Below are 23,012 nucleotides of genomic sequence, written 5' to 3'. Positions count from 1 at the left end.
TGCAGGACCTGTCCTCTTTTTTTAGGACCTAAAAAACGCTGAAATGTCAGGGATTTTGCATTGTCATGCTGACGTTTGTTCCCTACAGTAGGAATATTTTCTGTATGTATATTTTTGTTGCTTTTATGCCCCCCCCCCACTATCCTCTTATTTGCAGTGCAAATTACATACGGTCACCCTATCTACGTAAAGATGAAAAACTAGTTCATGCAGACATAACCCCACTGTGTGTTTTTAACATAACTGGGATCCTAAACCCAGGTGCACAACATGCCTATGCTTGGATATATCTGCCTTGGGTTCCTCGTGTTGGGATATATCTACATCCGTTTTGGAATATATCTATTCTACGTAACACCTATAACTGGATACCTATCTAACTACGCCGCTCATTACGCAACCACGCCCCCTGCGCGTCATCACGCTCCCGGAAGTGAAACCGCGGTTGTCATCGGTAGCTGTGGAGCCATGCCGGATCCGTAACGTGCTAGCGGGCTTTCGGAAAGGTAGTATAAAGGTTTTTACATGAACTGTGGACATGTTATCTGAATAAGTATATTAGGAAGACCTGTACAAAAAAAGCACTAAGCAAAATAGTCGGCTGTTTCAGCCAGTCTATAATTAACATACTAGTCAGATACCTAGCAGTGGCATTAATTTTCCAAGGGCAAATCGGACCGGTTTGTTTTTATCCATCCCTAAAACCTTTAAGGTTCGCTTCTTACCCGAAACCCAAGCAACACAATAAACATGACGTGACTGAAGCAGATTTTTCGAATTATTTAGAAGACGTGAAATTTTGAAAACATGTACTTAAGATGGTCTGTGCTGTCTCCTGTTTTGTAGGCTCCCAGTCCAGGTGAGCTTCCCTGCTGCGTCATGGCTTTAAAGTTGATTCGGGCTGTGACGAGGATTCTGGTACGGAGGCGCCGAGGTCTTCATGCTTTTCACGGGGCAGCATCGTTCTCCCGGAGTCCCATCGAGCCCTGGGTGCAAACCGCATGCTTTGCTTGTCCCCAGACTGTCTGGAAGAGGAGGGTCTGCCACCCTCTCCCTTTTGACAGTGGGAGAGCACACCTTTCCACCGTCATCAGGGACCCAGTGACGTTCAGCTTCGGGTCTGTGTGTCTCCATGGCGACTCCATGCCTCGGTTCCTACTCACGCAGCTGCACCGGCCCGCTGCGGAAGACGAGCGGGCTTTTTCAGACAGGCTCCGGGACTGCAGCTCCTCAAAGCAGGTCCTGCGTCTCCTGCAGACAGCGGAGGTGATGTCAGACACCATGGCGGCCGCGGCCCTGCACCGCATCGCGGACCTTGAGCTGGGGGAGGGCGGCCTAAGGGACGCGGAGGTACTTCAAAATGACGTGGTCCGGGCTCTCTGCTTCCAGCTGGAGCACGAGTCCCGGCGGCTCACTGAGGCCGGACTGGTGTCCGCCTTGCTGGCCTGCACGCGCCTTTACGTGGATCCCTGGAGCACGCTGGTGGTGCGACTGGTGTCCGAGAGCCAGGAGCGACTAGACCGGGACAGGTTCTCCGTAGCACAGCTGTGTAGCCTCGGAGAAGCGCTGTTGGCCCTGGAAGGGCCTGGATGTGGGATGTTACAGCAGGTGATGGATCAGGTGCGACTTGGATCCCCAGCGAACTGGAGCCCGGATGAGCTTGCTGCCGTCTATGGCTTGCTCCAGGCCGGAGCAGGAGAAGGTGGCCGCTACCAGGAACTCTTGAACACCATGAACACCCACACCGTGTCTATCGCTAGCCGGCTCGGCCCGTCTGCCATCAGTCGGGTCTTGATCGCCCTGGTGGCCCTCGACCAGACACAGGCCATGCCACTGGTGATTAGCCTTAGCAAGCACTCGGTGCGGCACATGGTCAGCTTCTCGGACAGCGAGCTGGCAGCGGTGCTGGCGGCCCTCATGCACTTCGGCCATAGCGACCGCTTCTTTGTGGAGGCGCTGGAGAGGCGTGTCACGGCGACGGCCTTTGAGTCACATCCGGAGACCATCTCCAAGGTGATGCAGTACCTCGCTCGCCGGAACATCCTCTCACCGGCCATCTTCGACGTGGTGGCTGAGAGCTTTGTGTACCGGGCGGATAGCTACAGCACCAGCCAGGTTGCCCGGCAGATCATGCCCTTCGGGAAGTTGGCGTACCTCCCACCCAATGCGAGTGTCCTCTTCGGGAAGGTGGAGGCCATCTTGCACTCGCGCTTCTCGCAGTTCCAGCCGCGCACGGCGCTCAACCTCCTGCACTCGTGCACCTTGGCTGAGAGGTTCCCCCTCAACTTCGTGGCCAAGGTTTTCAACCCATATTTCCTCCAACAGCTTCAAGGTAAAGTCTTCCTCAGCGGCTCACGGAAGTCTCTGTTGGCTGGGTGCTATGACTTACAGGCTGGTAGAAATGAAAAATTAGCCCAGGTTAGATTTGATAAGTCAGAAGATTATATAATTCCCGGAGGAACTTTCCCGAGAAATTAATAAATTCTGTCTGTCTGTCTGTCCGTCTGTCTGTCTTCCTCTATTTCTTTTCATTATCTTTAACAATTTTTGAGATATGACTACTGGGGTGCCCCCTGATCTGAAGAGTAGGGATCTCATTTTCCCAGGTTTTGGTATCTCCTGAATCTTTTTCAAGCTTTATTTTGGTATCTAGTTTGCTGGGGGTTTTTTTTTTTTTAAAGCATCTATGAGCTGAGTGTGAAATTGACCGATTATATATATATATCGGTCAATTTCACACTCAGCTCATATATATATAATAAGAATGCTGAAAATTCATTGCATTTCCATGATTTCAGTGCAGTTTTTGACAAGGCATGGATTAACAAAAAGAGCAAGAATTATATTTTATTTTTGTGAATAAATTATTTAAATGTGATCTTTCTGTACAGAGAAATGGTAAGTTGAATCTGAAAGTGTTCTGTGCCGGTTTTTACACTTCCTTCCAGTCAGTGCACTTACATGCCTACCAACTGGTACAAAGTTTGGGGGTAACCTCAGTGTTTTACCTGCCCATTTGTTTCAATCTGTTTCAGAACAAGGCACGGGAATAGATAGGATCATACTTTCACAGCTGACGCAGCTCTACATGACCGTCAAGCTGGAGTGTCCCTTCTACGAGGTGAGCACCTTGTTCATCAGAAGCCCATTTTCTGGCTGTTATGAGCTGTTTCCACTCTTACCTGGCATCTTCCCTGCTGGGAATTCTCCATTTCCTTGCCAATGCACCTGACTGTTGAATCGTAGGGACCAAGCCTTCATCGGAAGTACCGTGTGAAGTCCTTCCTCGCGCCCGGCCGGTCCCTGGAGACTCCCGTGGAGGGACACCTCTACAACTCGGTCAAAGCTGGCCTGATCGACCTGCTGGGGGTCCGGGCCTACTTTGCTTCCCGTGTCCTGACGCCGTACTGCTACACATTAGGTGAGAAGCCCCCTGTATAGATTAGCGAATGATTGCCGAGGAATCAGAACTAAACCAGACTTGGTTTTGGTACTGGGTTTTGGGGAGTTTTTTGTAAGCTGCTATGAGGAAATTTAAGGTGAAGTTGACCAATATTTTAGATGAATAATATTGAGAACGTGTTGCATTTCAACAGTTTCAGGATACTTTTTGAAAGAAATAATGACAAAGCATAGGTTGGCAAAAAGAGTAAGAAATATCCTTTATTTTGTGAAAAGAAACTATTTAAATGCAGAGGTGGAAATTTCAGGTCCAGAAAGTTTCAACCAAACATTTGAGCATAAAGACTCACAGTCACAGAGTACTCAACCGGTCGGTTGAAACAAAATCTTGGTCTGGATTTCTACGTTCTGGACCTGAAATTTCCAACACTGTTGAAATGTGACATTTCTGGACAGAGAAATGCTAAGTTGAGTTTGAAGTGTTTTGGGCTGTTTATACTTTCCTCCAGCTCTTTGGTGTATGACGATGACTGGTGTGAATGAATGGGTGTTGTCCTTGGTACAGATGTGGAGATAAAGCTCGATGAGGAAGGATATGTCTTACCAGCCAGCAATCTTGAGGACGTCTTTAAGAAGTATGACCTTTTGCAATTTTTCTTGTGAACTCTTCAATTGTCTTGTTAAAACTTTTACTTTAACTATACTGTTATGGCATTGTTTTTCTAAAGAAAATTCGAAGATCTTTTGCGTTTGATATAACTTGTCAGAATATTATTAGCTGATCATTTTTCGGTAGAACATTTTGCGTCAAACTCATTTGACATCCAGTATATGATTCCTAGGAGATATTCAGAGGTGTTCTTGGTGTTGATCTGCAGGATAGCTGTGTGCATTGATGGTCCGAAGCGGTTCACCACAAACACGAGGAGGCTGCTTGGCAAAGAGGCCATTAAACAGAGGCACCTGAGGCTTCTGGGATATTTAGTTGTACAGGTATGCAGTGGGTCCTTAAGGGGAATGCAGAATTATTAAGGTGCCAGTCCGGCTCTGGGGCTTAAATGATCAGATGCCATTGGTTCTAAATGCATGTGTTGAAATTTTATTGCTACTGCATGCTGTGGAGCCTGATAGCTCCTAGCCAGGGAAATCATGGAACGTCGCAGCTCTGTCCGAATGCAGGCTTTAGTATTCATTTATACCCAGATATTTTTGTGGGGCTTTGTTTGCAGGTTCCATTCTATGAGTTTGAGAAGCTGACCAGCAAGGCAGAGGTGGTGGAATACCTGCATAAAAAAATCTTCCCTCACAGCTACAGGCTGAACTGGTGACGGACTGGTGATGGGGAGTGAACGGGGGATAACCACACCAAATAGAAGTGAAAGAGGATAAGCGTCCAGCGTCTCATCACTGGTTATAGTTTGCACTCAGCTTGGGCAGGTTATAGGAGGCTGAGGGGCAGCTTTACCCCCCCCCCCCCAGAGAAAATGGTCTGTGAGTCCCAGAGGATGGGCTGAGAAACACTCAACATTGACCGTCTTTATAAACAGCAAAGCACTTAAGGTAGTTTCAATTAGAATTTTAATCACATTATATTTAGAGGTGTGATTGTTTCTCATGAATTACCAGGGTCTGATTCACCTGATTGCATATTTGTGAGATGTTAGCAGAAATGTATAGTCCAGATCCAGAAAGTAAAAATCCAGGCCAAGATTTTGTTTTAACCAACCACTTGAGTACTCTGTGACTGAGACTCTGTATACACAACCGGTGGGTTGAAACAAAATCTTGGCCTGGATTTTTACTTTCTGGACCCGATCGATCCACCTCTGGATGTAAAAAAAAACTCTACCTTGGTGTAGGGGAATTCCCCTAATATGGTCCCGATATGAAGACAAGGAGTGCAGTCATACCTAATGAGTTTATTTCAAAAACCACACAGGGACACAACATCTTGAAGGTGCAGAGATAAATGTTTTTACTGAGTTGCACTGTTAGTGTGTAAGATTGAACACTTGAATGTTTCTCTGCTTTTATGAAAATTAAAATGCAGACCAAAGTGGGGGGAATAAAATGGTATAGAAACAAGTCGCTTAAAAATCCACGAAGGCCTCAAGTTTCGCCTCACTTTCCCACCGGGTTTCGGTTCAGAGACTTGTGACAGTGGTTCTCATTCTGGTTCCCAGTGAGAAACATGTTTATCCATTTTCCCCAAATTAGGTTTACAGGAATTAATCAGTTTGCACTAACAGGAAGGTACATGTTTGCTAATTTGCCCTTACAATAACCATATGTGCATCATTATTAAAAATTCACTTGGATTGCAAAATGGATCATGAACAAGGAGACAACTTGATGAATTTGAAAGCCAGTCTGTGCCTTGACCTGAGGTACATAAGTGAACCAGATCATTTTATAGCGGGAACGTTCTTCCTTGTACAGAAACTTAGCTACAGTACTTATTGTATAGGTTACATAAAAAAAGAAAGCTGAGTACACAGTGGGACCTGAAAATTAAGGTGTAACACAGGGATTACTAAGCGTAGGAGCACAGAGAAAATGATTACAAAGCTCCTTAAGACCTGCTTGCACCTGAAGATGGGAGGAGGAGTGGACAGCACCAAGGTGGACGACTTCAGAAGTGCCGTAGAGTATCCAACAAGGAACACACTTCAAAGAAACAAATCCCTGATTTAGACTAAATCGAACTGCGATATCACGGCAGTTCCTGATCTTTGTTGTTGTGGTAACAAGTCCAGTTTAATTCATGACAGATAAATAGGTTGCTCCAGAGGAGGAGCACAGTGCAGGTCTACGAGCCGCTCACAGAGCGGTGTGCTATTTACACAGAAAGCCCCTTCCGGCCTAGTCCACCAGTGCCAGGTTCTTGGACTGGATTTTTGCAAGATGTTCAGAAATTCCAGCTTCGATTCGGTCACACTGGGCAAGACCGGTCTGAAAGGAGACAGGAGGCACTGAAACACATGGCATCCCACTATCTCTCCAGCATCCATAATTAATGCTTAAGTCGGGCTGCTTTACCAGTAAAACCAGTGGCCTGTACTATGAAGCAGGGTTACTGGTTTATCGGGGTAACTTGTCCGATGTAAGGTACCACAGTTTAAATGGGACTAAATATTTGCTCACTTACATTTTGCCCAGACTACCTTAAATCCAACAAGTTACCCCCGATGAGCCAGTAACCCCGCTTCGTAGTACAGGTCACACTGAAACTGGCTTTACTGGTGCCGGATTACCTGGACGGTTTTAATCAAGCCTTTTTTCTTCATCCTGCTATCGCTGAAATTCTCAGGCAAGGTCTGAAAAACAGAAGAATTTTTCTTTTTTTTTATCCTGAAAGGACAGCTGTGTGTGCATAAATATGGCTCTGTCTGGTAGCACAAGAACACATACAAGCGACATTTGCACTTATTTAGTAGAAGCTTTGGTTCAAAGCAACAGACAGGTATGGAAAGGCAGTTAGAGTTAAGGGCCTTGCTCAAGGGCCCAGTGATTACTTTGTCAACCATGGGACTTGAATCCACAAGTCAGGAACAGATCCCAAACTTACTGAGCCACACAAAGATATGTGACATATAGGTGGAGCCCAGGCTCACGCGTACCATGGCGTCCATCTGCTCCAGGATCTTCATGAACTGCTCAGCTGCCCCCTTCACCCTCTGATCCAACTTGTTCAAAGCTTCTGCTTGTAGGTCCTTTGCTAAGAAACCCTGTATGGTTCATCGATATCACGAAAGGTCAGGGAGATTCATGTATGTATACAGTCAAGTTCTTAAAGACACAGTGGAGGGGAAAATGGAACTAAGTGATGCTGATGGGCCCCCAAGTCTCACAAAATACGCAACCTGCTGTGCTTTTAAATTAATTTGTACAACCAAGTGCATTGTGGGTAACATCCAAGAACTGATTGGAATAAAATGACATCTGATTGGTCAGTCTTTGAAGTCACAAAATGGTTATTACATTTTTCAAACCCGTCAATTCCCCGTCTACTTTGTCCAGCTTCTTAGCCGTCTGCTCAACAGACTTCTCGATATCTTTCAGCTTCTTCAGCTCTGCTTCTTCCTCTGGACTATTCTACGCGAAGAAACTGATGTTAAAAATATCACAGTACTCGAAACTGAAGAATACTTATTTTACACAGACAAATCTTTTAATTGGCATGCAAAATGTCCATGCCATTTCCTTTATCGTTACTGGCAGTCTCCCTAAATTGATATTAGCTAATGGACAGTTCGCCGCAATCGACAGGGCTGTTTTCCGCATACCGCGTATTACACGAAATATAAACGCCCTTACCCTCTTTCCTATCATCATGATCTTAGCGCCTTCTTTCACCCCAAAGCTGGCCAGGGTTTGGTCCATTTCCTTTAATGACCTCCCTGTATAATAGGAGGACAATGCTTGTTAAAATCGACTCTTCCTAAATTCTGTATTTGGGACACGCTGGCTGTGTACGTAATATGCCGGAGTAAAATATTGAAATAGCAACAAAGATAAGATCTTTGGTACCAGGAAAAAACGGCATCCCAGACGATTCCTCTGGTGTATATTCCCGGCAGTGTAATTTATTTATGGATATTAAAAACAGTAATTGACTATGCATCCACATTCTAATTTTCTAAACAATATTTAGAGCATACCAAGACATCATAAAGACGGCAGCACGGGAAACATCAGTTCTGTAAAGATGGATCACCGAAAGTTAGCCGTGGATTAGATATTCTCCTGACTTTCACAGATCTTCTCTGTATTTACTCTATTAAAATATTACAAAAACAAGGAAACTCCACATTCACACATTTGTGTGTTTGTGAAATTACACGCACACCTTGGTTATTCGATTACTACAGCTTATAAATTGAGAAAATACAAAATAATGCAGCTCCTTGTTGTGAATTAACGTGTTCGCTTGGCTTATGACTGTCCGCAACGTTTCAAAATAAAAGTCCCAAATGGAAAAACAAGGAATTTCTTAACGGTAATGACCATTCCAATGTGTTACATACACGAAATCACAATCACATACAGGGCCCACCAACACTTGCAAAACTGTAAATAATGGTTTAAGCCAACATCCATTATTTTTCTATGCAGGTGGACATAGGGCATCCTAAATTTCAACTTGTGGTTAAAGAACATGAGTAAACCTATACATATCCTGTACGTCGGGACTTAAACCTTTAGGTGATTTGTGAAATTAAATCACATCCATTATTTTCTATGTACGTGGTGCTTATACCATAATGTAATTTATTTGGCTTTTGAGCATTGGGATGCTCTATGTTCCACCTGCATAGAAAATAATGGATATGAGGCATGCAAGTTATTTTCACGAATTGTCTGCAGGTTTCACAATAGCCATCGTGCATGATATGTGCAGGTTCACTCGTGTCAGATCACAAGCTGAAAATATTGTTGCTGGGTTCTTTGGCTTTGGAGCATTTGGATGGTCTGTGTTCCACCAGAATAGAAAATAATGGATATTGGATTTAATTTCACAAATCACCTGGAGGTTTCACAAGTACCATGGTACAGGATATGTGTAGGGTTAATCATGTCCTTTGACCACAAGCTGAAATTTAGGATGCGTTATATGAACCTACATAGAAAAATAATGGCTGTTAGCTTAAACCATTATTTACATGTTACTGGGCTCAGTATGTGCTTGTGATTTCGTCTAAGTATGTAACACATTGGAATGGAGTTTTAAAGTGTTGAATGTCTTCGGTCATAACCGTTAAAGAAATTCTTTGTTTTTCCATTTGAGACTTCTATTTTGAAACGTTACGGACTGTCAATAGCCAAGCGAACACGTTAATTCACAACAGGAGCTGCATTATTTTGCATTTTCACAAATAATTGGATGAAGTAATCGAATAACCAAGGCGTGCATGTAATTTCACAAACACACTGATTAGTGAATGTGGAGTTTCCTTGTTTTTGTAATATTTTAATAGAGTAAATACAGAGAGAATCTGTGAATGTCTGGCGGATATCGAACCCACTGCTAACTTTACTCCGGTAAATGGGAAATAGTTTTCCCGACAGTTGCCGGCGGAGCACCTTTGAAGATGAGCTTTTGGGAAGTGACCGGCACACCGGTCACACGGGCCACTTCCTCGGCCAGGTCCCGCAGCAGCGGCTCTGCTTCGGCCGGCGCCGGCAGGGCGACGCTGTGCTTGACGCTGGCTGGAAGGGCGCATATGTCAGCTTTGGTGACTTTACCAACTCCCTTCAAAACATATACATATATTTGCAATCGGATACGTTAATTTCCAGTGCAGAGGCGCAAAGCAGAAGAGGGTATTACCGTATGCCACGGTGACCGTAAGCGTGGGTTCAGCCATGTCTGCGATCCGTCTGCAGGAGGACTAGTTAGAGATGCTTCCTGGTTAAACAGGAAATCACCCTCCCCACAGTCAAAATATTGATAACAGTAAATGCCGCTCACGCCAGCTTTACAATGCCGGGTTATGCCCACATAAATGATACATATTATTGGATATACAATTATAATAATATGTAGCCTAATTATATATAGGCCCAAAAGGCTAGTTGAATAAAATACAAGTTATACGATACGGAATACGATAACAGCCATTTTTCTTATTTGTGTTAACAGATTGAAATATGTTAAATTTTAAACATCTTATCCACACGTCTTACACTCAGACCCTTACGCGGGGGTCTATAAATGATTTTTTTTAAATTAAAATTTCACTATACCAAGTGAACAATAACATTGAAACGTATTTTTTTAACGAGCAATTAGTTTTGTTAAGTCTTTCTGCTTGAAGGCATTATTTAGGAATATCCTCATTTGTGACCCGAAGACTGGATTTAAATTCAAGATGTCCTGCTCACTGCTAACATTTATGCTGTTCTTATACTTAACCCCACAATACGATCATTCAGTCATTACATTAGTTATGTGTTATCTATAACTTTTGTGCTGCTGTAATTAATAGATAAATTCAATTTTAATGTTTTTAATAACGAGAAGGGCCGCGTTCGATTACTGTTTTATGTGCATGTATACCATAATTAATGTGTAATGTGACATTAGACGTAGCAATTTTCTAAAGGTATCGCAATTTGCTTAGAAACCACCATTAAACACTACAATGACCATAATCCTACAGGCAGGCATATAAACTGTCACTCAGAATCACGTGACCCCAATTCATCGCCGGAGGATAATTTTGAAGGAGGTATAATATCTACTGTATGACTGTGCCACGGGTATTACGTAACATTTATTGCACTATAATATTTAATTTGTATTCGGCAGCATGTCATATCTGCCATTAAACTACAACATAATAGAGACGTATGATGAAAATTTCACCGCACCACTTACCATCATGTATTAACTTAGAACAGCGGTTTCCAACTGGTATATATTGAGGAGCCAGATTATTGCTGGTTCCTGGTTCAGTAAAGCATGAGCCAAGGTTGTCAATCAGGGAGGTGGTGCCATTAAAGAGTTAAACAAACCTAATCCCCCCCCCCCCCCAAACACACACACACACACTTCATGACCCACTAAGAATAGTCTAATGACCTACTTTTTACCTAGGTGACAAACAATGACATATAATATTCCAGTGGTTAAGTATTTCCCTTTTTAATGGTTCCATCTACATATTATAACTAGTCATCTTAATTATTAGCACCGTATTCTAGATTATATATACATTTCAGAAGTTTAGGTTATATCTTTCATGATATACAATACTATATATCATCTAGATTCCAGAAGGTAGTTTTAAACTAAAATTTTTAAAAGTTAAACATCTAATTAAAAAAAAATTACTTGTCAACATTTCATAGTACATTCCTAAAAAATTAAATTGAACTTTGATTATTTTAAGACCAAGAAAGTACTGAATCTAAATTACCTACAAGCATTTCTTTAAAACATAATTTATTGATTTTCATACAAGCCATAGTGTTATCTACAGGGTTACGGCAGCCTGCTATAAATAATTCTTCCAAACATCAAAAAAAAAAAGTTACGCATGACAGATAAATCACACCTTCTAACTTGACATCAGTTGAAAGAAGTTGATTTGAAAATGTGGATTTATTAGCATTCAATTTCAAACAGCAAAGTTACACCGAAACGGTAAAGAAATTTTGCTTTGAAACAAAAAGAAAATGGGAAAAGGCTGCCAGCTCAGATTGAAAATCAATAGCGGATATGAGTGAATTATAAAGTCATATTTTACATATAAAAATTATTTTGGAGCGCTGTTTTTTTTTTCTTAGGTGGCAGGTATCTGTGGTAGCCCAAATTCATCCACGAGGACACCATCCTGAAAGAGAGGAGAAAAGAAGTGTATTCCTCCGAGGCAGAAGCACAAAAGAACCCTGTACACAGATTATGACTGGAATTGACAGAGGAAAATCACAGCAAACACCACAGGGGACGTCAAGCTGAGGAGGTCAGGTCCTTGGAGAAAACCCACAAGCGGAGCTCTGGAGGAAAGCAGTTAACCTATAATCGCATGGTGACCTCACACCTCCAGGGTTAGGGGTTCAAATCCCACCCCGGGCTCCACTGCCATTTTGGCAGGAGGTTCTACAGCCTCATATCCAGGACAGTGAGGCTTAACGGCTTTTTTATCCCCAGTCTATGTCACTGCTGAGCAGTCTGGGTCCTCACAGTCTAAAACTGGATCTCCTAAAAGGACTAATATCCCCAGAGTCAAAACTCAGAAACTAAAATGTATTCGTCAACGATCAAGAGATTAACGTTTTCTTTTGTTTAGCTTAATGTCCATGTTTTAAAATGTCCTGTTTGTATGTCTCAGTATTTATATTCTATCTATTACTTCTCATTTGCATTATGGCCAATAAGAGCGACAGTGTATGAATCATGCATCATGTGTCTTAAGTTGACAATAAAGATTTGTTGACTTTGAATTGGCTTAAACGTTAAAACCCAAAAGCAGGCGAGGCCCTCGCAGCAGGCGGATCACGACAAATGGGACCTTTACCTTGTTCGTCCTGCCGTCGCTGGGAATCCCCTCGGGGATGGCGGGGGCTGAGGCAGCCTCGTCCAGGTATGAGGAGTCTTCATCCAGCAGGAGTTCATCTCCCAGGGCATCCAGTTCTGAGCATTCGAACACGGTGGAATTACAGCCACGCTCTTACCTGGAGGTGACGACACACCCCGCCCCCGAGCTCACACTCACCCGCCTCCAGGTCGTCCTCGTCGATCTCCGGCATCCCGTAGCTGCGGCTCAAAGCCTCCTGGACCTCGCTGGCATCCTCCATCATATCCTCCAGCTGATCCTGCAGATCCTGTCACCAGAAACCCACCATGGTTGGTCACGATGACCCAAAACCATGACCTGACATTTGTTGCACACCCAACAATAAAACACTACACAACCAACATCACAAATAACACAACACTATAAGACTATTGATGACACACTACCTCATCCATCCACCCGTTAAACATTAAATACTGCCTTCATTAATCATCTTACACTATTACTACTGCACTGAGTTTATCTATAAACAGCAGTGCAACACTTTCATATACCTATAGACACCATATATATTTTAGGGCTGGCACTATTGATTATATCAAAAATCAAGTAATCTACCGACTAATCTGACAAATCAAGTAATTATTATACAATACACATAATTATATATATTATATTATAATTAGCACGAGGCAGGAATCAACCAAGCACTGCAGGATGCACACTGAGTGACACATACGGTCAGTTAAAGCGCAGTAGCTAATTTCAGTTGCATGTTTTTTAGACAGCGGAAGGAAACCAGAGGATCTGCATAAAAGCCGCCAAGCACGGTAAACATGGTAAACATGCAAACTGCACACACACAAAGAAAAATCCATGATTAAAGACTAACAAACACACTTATTGAACAAGAAAAACAAGAAGCACACCTCAATCTGGTCAATTTTGACATTCTTGTACGCCTTCTTCATTTCCTTGGCACCGATCTTCATGGCTTCCACCTAAAAAGAAGTGCGCCACATAGTGGTGGGAGGTATTAAGCAACCTTATACAGAATCTCAGTTTAAAATAACTAAGCCGAAAGGAATCTGTTCTCTGACAGATGTACTTACAGTTGTTTTTGTGTCCTTCAGTGTCTGGATCGTATAATTCGCCTGCTCCATGTTAAACGACTGCTGGGCCAAGTTATCTCTCTGGCCTTCGTACCTGCGCACACAAAATGACAAGAGGTCCAGGGCTGTTCTGGGGTTCCACTTTACTTTTCCTCTTTTCTTCCTCATCCTTTCCCACAAAGCACTGCTTTGCATTTGTTGACCCAACTTGCATCAACACCAACAACTTACTTGACACACTGTATTGGTAGATGATAAGTTCTAAAATTGGCTATAGGTTTTGGGAAAATTTCATCACTGTTTTTTGTTTTGTAAATATTGCAATGCTAACCAAAAATATTTTAAATATCGCAATGTGATACTGTTCAGCCCGATTTTTAATTATTTCACCATTCTCTTTAAGTTTCCTTCGCTAATAATTTTATTCCCTAAAAGCATGATCATATACAGCCACTGGAGCTTCAGTCACAAAAAAAAAAAAAAAAAAGCTGAACTTAAAATGTTAATCCATAGCAGAAATGTTGTCATTTATAGATTTATAAAAAGTATTCATTTTTAAAAATTCTTAGAAAAGACAATTTAACATGGATGAATGCTGATGTGCGAATGCTTCATCTCGTTCCACCAGGAAGTTCTTAAATGATACATCAATAACAACAGAGACTAACTAAATGCGACTCACATTCTCTTCTGCTTCAGGACCCTCAATGCCTTCTGCTTGACCATGTTCTACCAAAGAAAGGCATTTCATCATTAAGCACATTGAGTCTTTGGGGGACAATGGATCCTCTAAGACATTAAGTTAATCAGTCCTGCGGCCAATGGGTGTATAAACCTTAACAGCTTAAAAGAGAATTCAGATTAAATTCTGAATTTGTTGGAAAGTCATGAAGGACTAGATGTTTAAACATGACTATTTCAAATTGCACTTTTTACTGCTACATGTGTTTAGAGGATGTCTGTGAAATTCTAATTCCCTAGGCCCATGGGGGCAAAGGCACCACTAGAGAATTTGGGCCCCAAAAAAGCATATCAAATTGGGCCCCCAGCCCAGGGAAATTCTTTAAGGCCCCTATTACTCAGGGGTCCTTGGAATCAACCTGAAATGACCTCAGATTTATGGTGTCCCTAAGATAAACAGCAGTGCAGTACAGGGCAAGATGGTTCAAGACAGCATTCACATCTACAGTATATAGCAAAACGGCTGGTTCCGGAATAAATTAAACGATTCCAGACATTTCCATCAGTGCAAAAGTCGAGTAATGTGTTTATGCCGTAAGCCCCGTGCTCTGCCGCCTTAAAGCCTCACGGGGGCGTCTTTACCTTGGACGGACCCTCCCTCATCTTCTTCATCTGGTCCTTGTACTTGACCAGCTCCGCGTCCAGTCGGGCAATCTTCTTGTCGATCGACTCCGCCCTGGAGTCCACCTGGCATGGATGCCACATAGAGGGGCCGGCTCACGGATCCAGGAAAGAAGTAAATGCCATTCTGTATACCCCAGGAAATTCAGTTCCCAAAATCTAACATGCATTTTTGCTTACTGCTGAAATGCGGTGTATAAAAACATTATGTTAAACAGCGACCCTGTTAATCCCATCGAAACGTACCGGTGCAAAATACCGGACTGTCAAAAACCCACCGTATTTATTTGTAATCCGTAAACAAAATTCATATGGTGGACAATATGTTTTCATCTGTTTTTGTTTTGCTTACCCGATTAGTGTTTAATGGGCTTTTAATCGTACTTACGTTTCCTATACAGTCGGTGAGGTTTGGCGGAGGCCCTTTCGGCTTTCCCCGACCGAAAATACGATTCATCTTTGATGATGCTTAACTATCTGCCTTGGGCGAGAATATAACAGTAATACAGTAATTGTTCACGGCGGACACAGGAATGAAAACGCCGCAAAACACCCGGAAGAAGCTTCTAGGTGACGAGTGATGACGGGAACGACGGCGGTCACGTGGCCAGAGTTCCGGAACTCTCTACTGCCCCATCCGGTAAAGGAAGGAAAGGATCGTGCGCGCAATATTTTGTCCGTCCGTCTGTCTGTCCGCTCGTCGACCATCCATCCATCGATCCATTAATCCATCAATTTACTTATCCTATTCAGAGTTATGGAAAGCATGAAGCTTATCACAGGCAGCACAGGGCACAAGGCTGGGGTTGCACCCTGGATGGGCTGATAACATCTAATAAACATCATAATTTACTCTGGGTCCTCCAGTTTTCTCCTGCAGTCCAAAGACATACAGTTACATGGATTAGCGTCCCTAAATTCCCCATGGTGTGTGACTGTGCATGTGTGCCCTGCAATGACCTGGGTGTTTCTCTGCAGTGCTACCAGAAACTTCTTTTGAAGATATTTCCTATAAATTGACCTCTTACTATAACTTAGGATCTATTAGGATTCTATTAGAATATCACTTCTGGTATTTTATAGGTGGGATTTAAACCCCCAGCCCTGGAGTTGGGAGTAAACAGTCTGAGCCATCAATCCTAAGATTAAAGTTGAATCAAATCAACAGCAGATTTTTTTTTTCCGGTTTGTTTTCTGCAGGGAAAGTGTCGATTTTCATTACACGCAACCTTCTATAAATGCAGATGACGGAATAAATCAAAAGGAGAGAGCTTTTCGTGGAATGAATGCATTAGCTAATAACAACAGTTTCATGCAAAGCATTTCATTTCATCTTCCGTCTCTCCTGTGAAATATGCACAAAGGACAGCCTTACAACAAAATATAATTTATAGGAAATAGTTTTGCGATAACGATATTATTATTTTTTTTCCCAAGGACTATAATCTATTTTGATTTTCTTTTCAGTTTAGTGCAATATAATGCCATCTCTGGATGCTGCTGGTTGGATAGTAGTTTTCTGTTTTAATGTCGTGAATCAGTTGTTACCTTATTGCTGTTTTAACAAAGAAAGCCTGAGTAATTTTATTTTGATTTGCTACCTAAAGGAACGTTCATTTCCTTCGATCGTTCGCAGACACACCTGATTTTCAGCATTGTCTGTTTCATATTAACATATAATTCTGTCCACAATGTTTATCCTGCCGTTTGATGCAGTGTTCAGTCTGGATGCTGCCTGATTTCCCATGAATCTTTGAATATTGTCTCTTTTTTTATTTTTATTTTCCTCTAATCTATCTTTCTGCATCCACCCACACTCTGTGGCACTGGTGCTCAAGCCTTGGTCCTGCTGGACCATAGTCTGTATGAGAAGTCAAGCTCTTCAAAGGTCGGAGCACAGCCCTGGCAGGGTGGGAGAAAACTTACTAGAATCATTCTGAGACTGAACAATGAGTCACCCTAGGTTGTGGTGGGGGGGTGGGGACAACCAACTGTCTGAATGGACCTTAACAACTTTGGCACATTGACAGAACATTCAGTAATTCACTGTGTAATACTCACTGTGCATCCCAATGTTCAATACTAATTTGTTACTACAGAATTCTGTACAATACTTTCCCTGACATTATTTGCACTGTTCCTGTTTATTGTTGTTTATTATTCATTGTTACTGTCTATTGTTGTCTGAATGTGTGTCTTGTGCTAGTGTAAGCCTGCAATAATGCCTCACATTTCCAGAGGTGGGGGTTCGAGTCCTGCCTCCTCTCAGAGCATGTGAAGATGGCATGTCCCACAGTTGGCTTAACTGGCGTCTCTTAATTTCCACCATTACCTCATTATATGGATGTGCCCTGTGATAGGCTGGCACCCCATCCTAGACATACCCAGCCTTGTAGCCTTTGCTTCCTGGCATACGCTGCCAGTCTCCATGACCCTGACCTGGGTAAGGGGTTGGGAGATGGATGGATGGATGGATGAATGGATGGATGGCACATTTCTGTAGTTTGCCGGTTTGAATCCTGTCCCTGTTGTCAGTGTGTGGAGCTCTGGCTTCCTCCCTCCTGCAAACACCAGGCAGATGAATGGCATCTCCTAACCATGTGTGTGCCCTGTGATGGGCGGTCATCACTACCACCAATCATGCTGTGCAGGTTAGGCTCATGTCCTTAGAGAGCAGTCCGGACAGTAGCCCAGAAGAAAAGGGAACTGATCTTTTGCATAGGGTTTCGCATTTAGAGAGGATGGTCCCCAGTACCCCAGTATGACTGGATAACTGGCTAGAAGATGAATGGGTGAAGCTAAAAATCTGGATGCACTATTAGAATTTAAAATGTGTCCCCAGAATATGATTTTTTTTTCTGAACCTGTACATCAAAGCTAAGCAATTAAGGATTTTTTTTTTCATCTTGCAAAGACCCCCGATTGAGATTCAAAGCCATACCAGCACTTTGCCTCTGCAAAGATTGTCGAAAGCAAGAATCACAGCTGTCATGTTGAAATGGGGGGGGTGGGGGGGGGGGGGGTGATGGTACCAGCTTCATTGGAAAAGGATAAAGGTAAGGGTATTATTTTGGGCAGTGTGAGGGGCAGGTTTTACGACATTGAACTTCCTAGATCCTTTTCATTTCAGGTAGCACAGGGAACAGATTGGATGGGGTGACTGTCATTATTAAGTTTTATTTTCTTTAAAAAATAGTTTCATTCCTGCCCCAGATAAGTATTACATATGTGTGAGTCACTGATACCGAATGCAGATCTAGAGTCTGGGTGATTAAAATGCTATGTTTTGTTTACAATAAAGTTACCTCTGCATTTAGACTATGTAACCATGGGGAGCCTCTTTTGGAGGTGTTCTTTATTTCTCCTATTGTTAAACAAACTCATTCATAAATGTTAGTACTGTTTGAAGCTGGTAGTCCTATTGGAGGGTTCTTTCTGTTTTCCATTCCAGTCAAAACAATTGAAGACGACAACAAATGCAGCGTAGATTATGGCTGTAATAAAGAATTATTTGAAAGGTTTGGGAGGTGAATGTTATATTTTAATTAGTCCAGGAGAACGCATTTCAAAATAGCTTCAATGTCAGCATTGATGGGAGACCAACTAGGAAAGCTGAGTTGCTGCTGGAAGAGGTGTTGGTCTGGCCAACATTTTAGCCCATCTTGTGGTCTGTGTGGTATCCCAATGCCCTGGTTGTCCCATCTGGACCGGGGAAGCAGGAGCAGGGAGACGAGGGATCGGGGAACGAGGGATTTATTGTAGCACACGACAAGACTTGGCACACAAAACGGATGGCAGACTTCAATGGCCGGACTGGGGAAAACATACCTAACGCAGACTTAAATACATAGGATTAATGACAACAACAAGAAACAGCTGGTAAACATGGGGAATCCACACGAGGTTAACGAGGGGGCGTGGCACATGGAAGGAGCAGACAATCGGGGCAAGACACTGGTGCAGTGATAGGGACACTGTGCTGTAGAAATAGTGCTGTTCTTCAGATGAGACGTAAAACTGCGCTTCACCACCTTAGCAAACTGTGTGGTGAGCGTACTGGCACAGAGTGGCTGCTATCACATCATCCAGGTGGGGGCTACTCAGTGGTGGTGGTTCAAGTGGCTCCCCAATGGTTCTGTAAAGCACTATGTACAAAAAAATGTAACAACAATGTAGTTAAGCTATGCTGCTTGTACTGTAACTTGCTACATTTTTCTGAGGTAGAGCATTCATGTAGCTCAGCAATATTTTGTGGAATATTAGCTTAGTCCACTACATTATTTAAGTAGCTTGACAACACTGCATAATTTGTCTGGTTTTTCTATATGTAACCTTTATAAATTATGTAGAGTATAATCCACCTATAATAACAAATAGCAATGGAGAATAAATTGAACATTCATCCGTATTTTATCATAACATAATAATAATGATGGACTCCGTGGGTAACTCCATGTGGAAGAGGCCTAATGAAATGTGTCGACTCAGTGATGAGAAGGTCCATTTGGGGGGGGGGGGGGGGGACCGTGTGTGGGACATACTTTACCGTCACCGCAGGCCAATGGCAGATCCCTGGCAGCCCCTGTCCCTGTGTGGACCAAGTCTCTCAGGAAACCTTTTTGCTGATTTTGAAGTAAAAGCCGCAGATGCTAAACATGAAAACTTCACACACTAATGGCTTGGTCTTAATTGTCGTGTTTCCTCAGACCTGTGCTACAAAAATCGAGGGTAATGTATCATTTAAGCTTCATTTACATCTTCCATAACTGCTTTTCCTGTAACACACTGTGACATGTGGTCCCATGGTGTTATGGGTAGCACTCTGGACTTTGAATCCGGTGATCTGAATTCAAATCTTGGAGGAACCTGTTTAGGCAGGTTCTGCAGAATCTGAGATATAAGATTGCTGCTTTAATCCCACAAAGTAACGTTATCACTGTTGGGTACTTGAGCAAGGTTCTAAACCCTGAAAACCTGTTCTGGGGTGCTGCATAGATAGCTGACTCCACTCCTTGTCTTTTGGGGATTGTGTGTGACCCAATGAGTTGGCACCATGTAACTGTCATCAAAAGGCTGTGAGTTTGAATCCCAAGGTCAGTAGAGTAATGTCACTGCTGGACTTTAGAGCAAGGCAAAAGTAAAAGTGGGTAAAAGTGTCTGCAGAATGAATAAAATATAAATGAATCTTTAATTGATTGTAAGTATTTAGAAGGCAGACACCTACATCCATCCATCGGTCTTCTAGCTGTGTTTTCTGGTCAGTCTCACAGGTAAAGCTCTACGCCTGTTTGTAAATACATACAGTAGTAGAGTACCAGTCAAAAGTCTGGCCACAGCTACTGAAAATCATTTGTTCGTCCAATAAGATAATGACCCTAAGCGCACCTTTGAGGTGATGTAAGTACTGTATCATCTTGTGAACATGGAATGAGATGGAGTGCTGTGACAGATGGTCCCCACAACCCCCCCAAACCTAAACCCTATAGAGATGCTTTGGCATGAGTTGCATTGGAGAATAAGACCAAGGCAGCCAACTTGTGCCCACAACTTGTGGAAACTCCTTCACGACTATTGTCGAAGCGTTCCAGGTGGCTACATCTGGAAGCTGGTGGAAAAGTTTGCCAAGAGTCTGCAGCGCTGTCATCACAGCGAGACGGGGCTGTTCTGAAGAGGCTACAATCTGAGACAATGTTGATATTGACCAGTTCTTAGTTGTCACAATACTGGATATGCATTATTTCATTACCTTGAGGTGTTTTAGTATAAGCGGGATAACAAAGCTAAAACAGAGACTAATGCATTGAAAGAGGTGCGTCCAGAGTTTTGACAGATACTGTAAATGTCATTGTGTCTCCTCAGGTTTGTTTGGGTTCAGTAGGGCCTGCTTATTGGTGACAGGTAGCCTGGGGCTCTCAGCACGTGAGAGGATGCAGCCTGCGTCCTCGTCACATGGGCAGTGTCTCATGTCCATAAGAAAGGGGAGTAGTACAGCTCTCCCGTGGGGTCAGATAGAGATGTGTTTGTTGTTTCTGGGGCCTCACGCAAAAAAAAATTCACCCTGGTGTAATGACAGTTTATGCCCAACAGGGGGACCCCAAGCCTCAGGAGCCCCATGCATCTCTGGCTTGAGTTGTGGTACGTACTGCCACTGGTCTCAGTTGACTACAGTCTCAGATAGTGTTTCCTTCCCAGTGCACCTCTGCCTATGAACCCTAATCCTTGATTCGTTTTCATTTGTTTCATTGGTTGCAATCTCCTGGTTCAGCTCACCCAGAACGATCCCTCCCCAGAAAATATCTCACATTGAAACAGTTATAGGTGAGATACCTGACATTAAATACACTGTATGAATCTCACCTGGAACAGATATTAAAGCTACTGTAGGTGTGAGAGCGGGCCTGTCTAAAAGTGCTCATTTATCCAGCCTGTAACATTTGCATCATTAATGTTCTACACAATTGTCGGCCTTGGACGTATATGCCCTTATGCAAGAGTTATAATGGTTACCATGGCTACAGCAGCATTTAAAGACCCAGCACTGAATGTGTAGCCCATAGTAAAGTGTCTGAACAGACCACATGTTTCTGAGACTACAGTTCAGAACACCCATCCATCCATCCATCCATCCCTCAATCCATTGATCCCTCCATCGATCGAATGATCCATCCATCCATCCATCCATCCGTAACTGCTTATCCAGTAAAGAATCGAGATGGGCCTAGAGCCTATTTCAGGCGGCACAAGGAACAAAGGTAGGTGACACCATGGATAGGATCCAAAAATCACCAATATCAACATAAATACTAATGATCTATTCTGATTTTTTAAAAAAATATATCTATATAAAATCACCCCCCACCATCACAATACACACACAGTCATTGGTCACACTATAAAATGATTGAAAAGTAGTAAGTGATACATGACGAGAATAAAACATCGGTGTCTCATTTGTGGAAAACCGCAATTATGTATTAACAATGGCTCTTGAGACTCAATTACCATAATTGGACTATAATTATCTAATTATGCCAGGGTTTTTGTGATGATTGGATTAAAGGTCATGTTTAATAGCCTTGTCTCTGATACTGCATGGATAGGCTGCCAAGAATGAACATTGAACTGGCACCCCCCACTTAGCCTCCCCCATGTGAACACAATGGCTGTGGTTTGTAGTACAAGATTGTGATTCACATTCCAGGCTGAAAGTCATTATTTATGACATTATTTAGAATAAGGAATATCAGGCTTCCTCTTTCCCTCCTGCTTCTGCTTCTGTTGTTCTGCTATAAAACACAACAGCGGTTTGCCAGAGGTAAATGATCAGGCAATAAAGCACCACCTACCTGAATCAGCACGCGCAGTGCAGCAGTCTTATCCCAGTTGAAGGTCTTGGCTGAGGTTTCTCCTGCTGCTCTCTGCCATGCGATTGAGTTGAACCAGTCGCCCTGCATGAGCCAGATTGAGATGTGACCTAGAAACCCACTTGACTGTCGTGGGTTTCTAGGTCTTAATGAGCGCCTGGATAACGGGGGTTGGGGGTGCAGAAAGTGTCCCCATTGTCATGGTAACCTTCTCATCGCTCTTGAAAACAACAAACTCGACACCAGAAGCCATGGCAACAATACCCATGTGGTCCCTCAGTCCACTCAGGAGGAACATGCAGTAAAGATGCACTTCCCATATGGGACACAACTGGCATTTTTGTGCCATGGTGCTGGTGGAGGGTGTGTTCTAAGCAATGGCGTTACCAAGATGCCATCCTGGGGATTTGAGTGGGCACTAGTGTTCCAGTCGTGTCACAGGTCTTTGGAAGTTTGGTAAAATTTGTTAACCTGGGGAGGTAGCAATCCTTTCAGATTTCTGTGGAGTCCATAAAGTGGAACAGCCACAACCATGGATTTGTAACCTCAATGTTGATGCTGTAGGTTCTACCTCAAAAGGATACTGCTGTTGTACTCTTGAGAGCATCTAAATGTTCCAATGAGTCATGTGGCAACATAAAAGGACCTAAAAAGTACTAACCATGTGATGATGAGTGAAAATGGAGTGAAAAGCTTGTTTTTCTAATAAGAAGCCCAGCTTTCTGGTGAAAATTGATCACACTTTGCAT

At 43.0% G+C, this 23,012-nt stretch overlaps 3 protein-coding genes across 3 annotated transcripts; 1 reads left to right on the top strand and 2 right to left on the bottom strand.

Annotated features, from left to right (window-relative positions):
• Positions 1 to 394: 394 nt before the first annotated feature.
• fastkd3 (FAST kinase domains 3) lies at positions 395 to 5,503 on the top strand. The gene is made up of 7 exons (XM_023838886.2): positions 395 to 506; positions 847 to 2,332; positions 3,036 to 3,121; positions 3,247 to 3,421; positions 3,968 to 4,037; positions 4,281 to 4,395; positions 4,632 to 5,503. Exons 2-7 carry the CDS (start codon positions 880 to 882, stop codon positions 4,728 to 4,730), a joined length of 1,998 nt encoding a protein of 665 aa, XP_023694654.2. The 5' UTR covers positions 395 to 506; positions 847 to 879; the 3' UTR covers positions 4,731 to 5,503.
• Positions 5,302 to 9,868, bottom strand: bag1 (BCL2 associated athanogene 1). The gene is made up of 7 exons (XM_023838888.2): positions 9,734 to 9,868; positions 9,487 to 9,612; positions 7,720 to 7,802; positions 7,384 to 7,497; positions 7,023 to 7,130; positions 6,657 to 6,719; positions 5,302 to 6,354 (listed from the first exon to the last, which is right to left on the bottom strand). The coding sequence occupies exons 1-7, from the start codon at positions 9,768 to 9,770 to the stop codon at positions 6,265 to 6,267; spliced, it is 621 nt and encodes a 206-aa protein (XP_023694656.2). The 5' UTR covers positions 9,771 to 9,868; the 3' UTR covers positions 5,302 to 6,264.
• Positions 9,869 to 11,333: 1,465 nt separating this feature from the next.
• On the bottom strand, positions 11,334 to 15,502 carry LOC111857738 (charged multivesicular body protein 5). The gene is made up of 8 exons (XM_023838872.2): positions 15,288 to 15,502; positions 14,861 to 14,965; positions 14,220 to 14,266; positions 13,538 to 13,631; positions 13,355 to 13,426; positions 12,624 to 12,732; positions 12,426 to 12,541; positions 11,334 to 11,741 (listed from the first exon to the last, which is right to left on the bottom strand). Exons 1-8 carry the CDS (start codon positions 15,354 to 15,356, stop codon positions 11,691 to 11,693), a joined length of 663 nt encoding a protein of 220 aa, XP_023694640.1. The 5' UTR covers positions 15,357 to 15,502; the 3' UTR covers positions 11,334 to 11,690.
• Between the last annotated feature and the right edge of the window lie 7,510 nt (positions 15,503 to 23,012).

This window comes from Paramormyrops kingsleyae, chromosome 4, assembly GCF_048594095.1.
Source record: "Paramormyrops kingsleyae isolate MSU_618 chromosome 4, PKINGS_0.4, whole genome shotgun sequence".
Classification (NCBI taxonomy): domain Eukaryota; kingdom Metazoa; phylum Chordata; class Actinopteri; order Osteoglossiformes; family Mormyridae; genus Paramormyrops; species Paramormyrops kingsleyae.
Note: the sequence above shows the minus strand (reverse complement) of the source record. Positions and strands in the feature narration are given on the sequence as shown.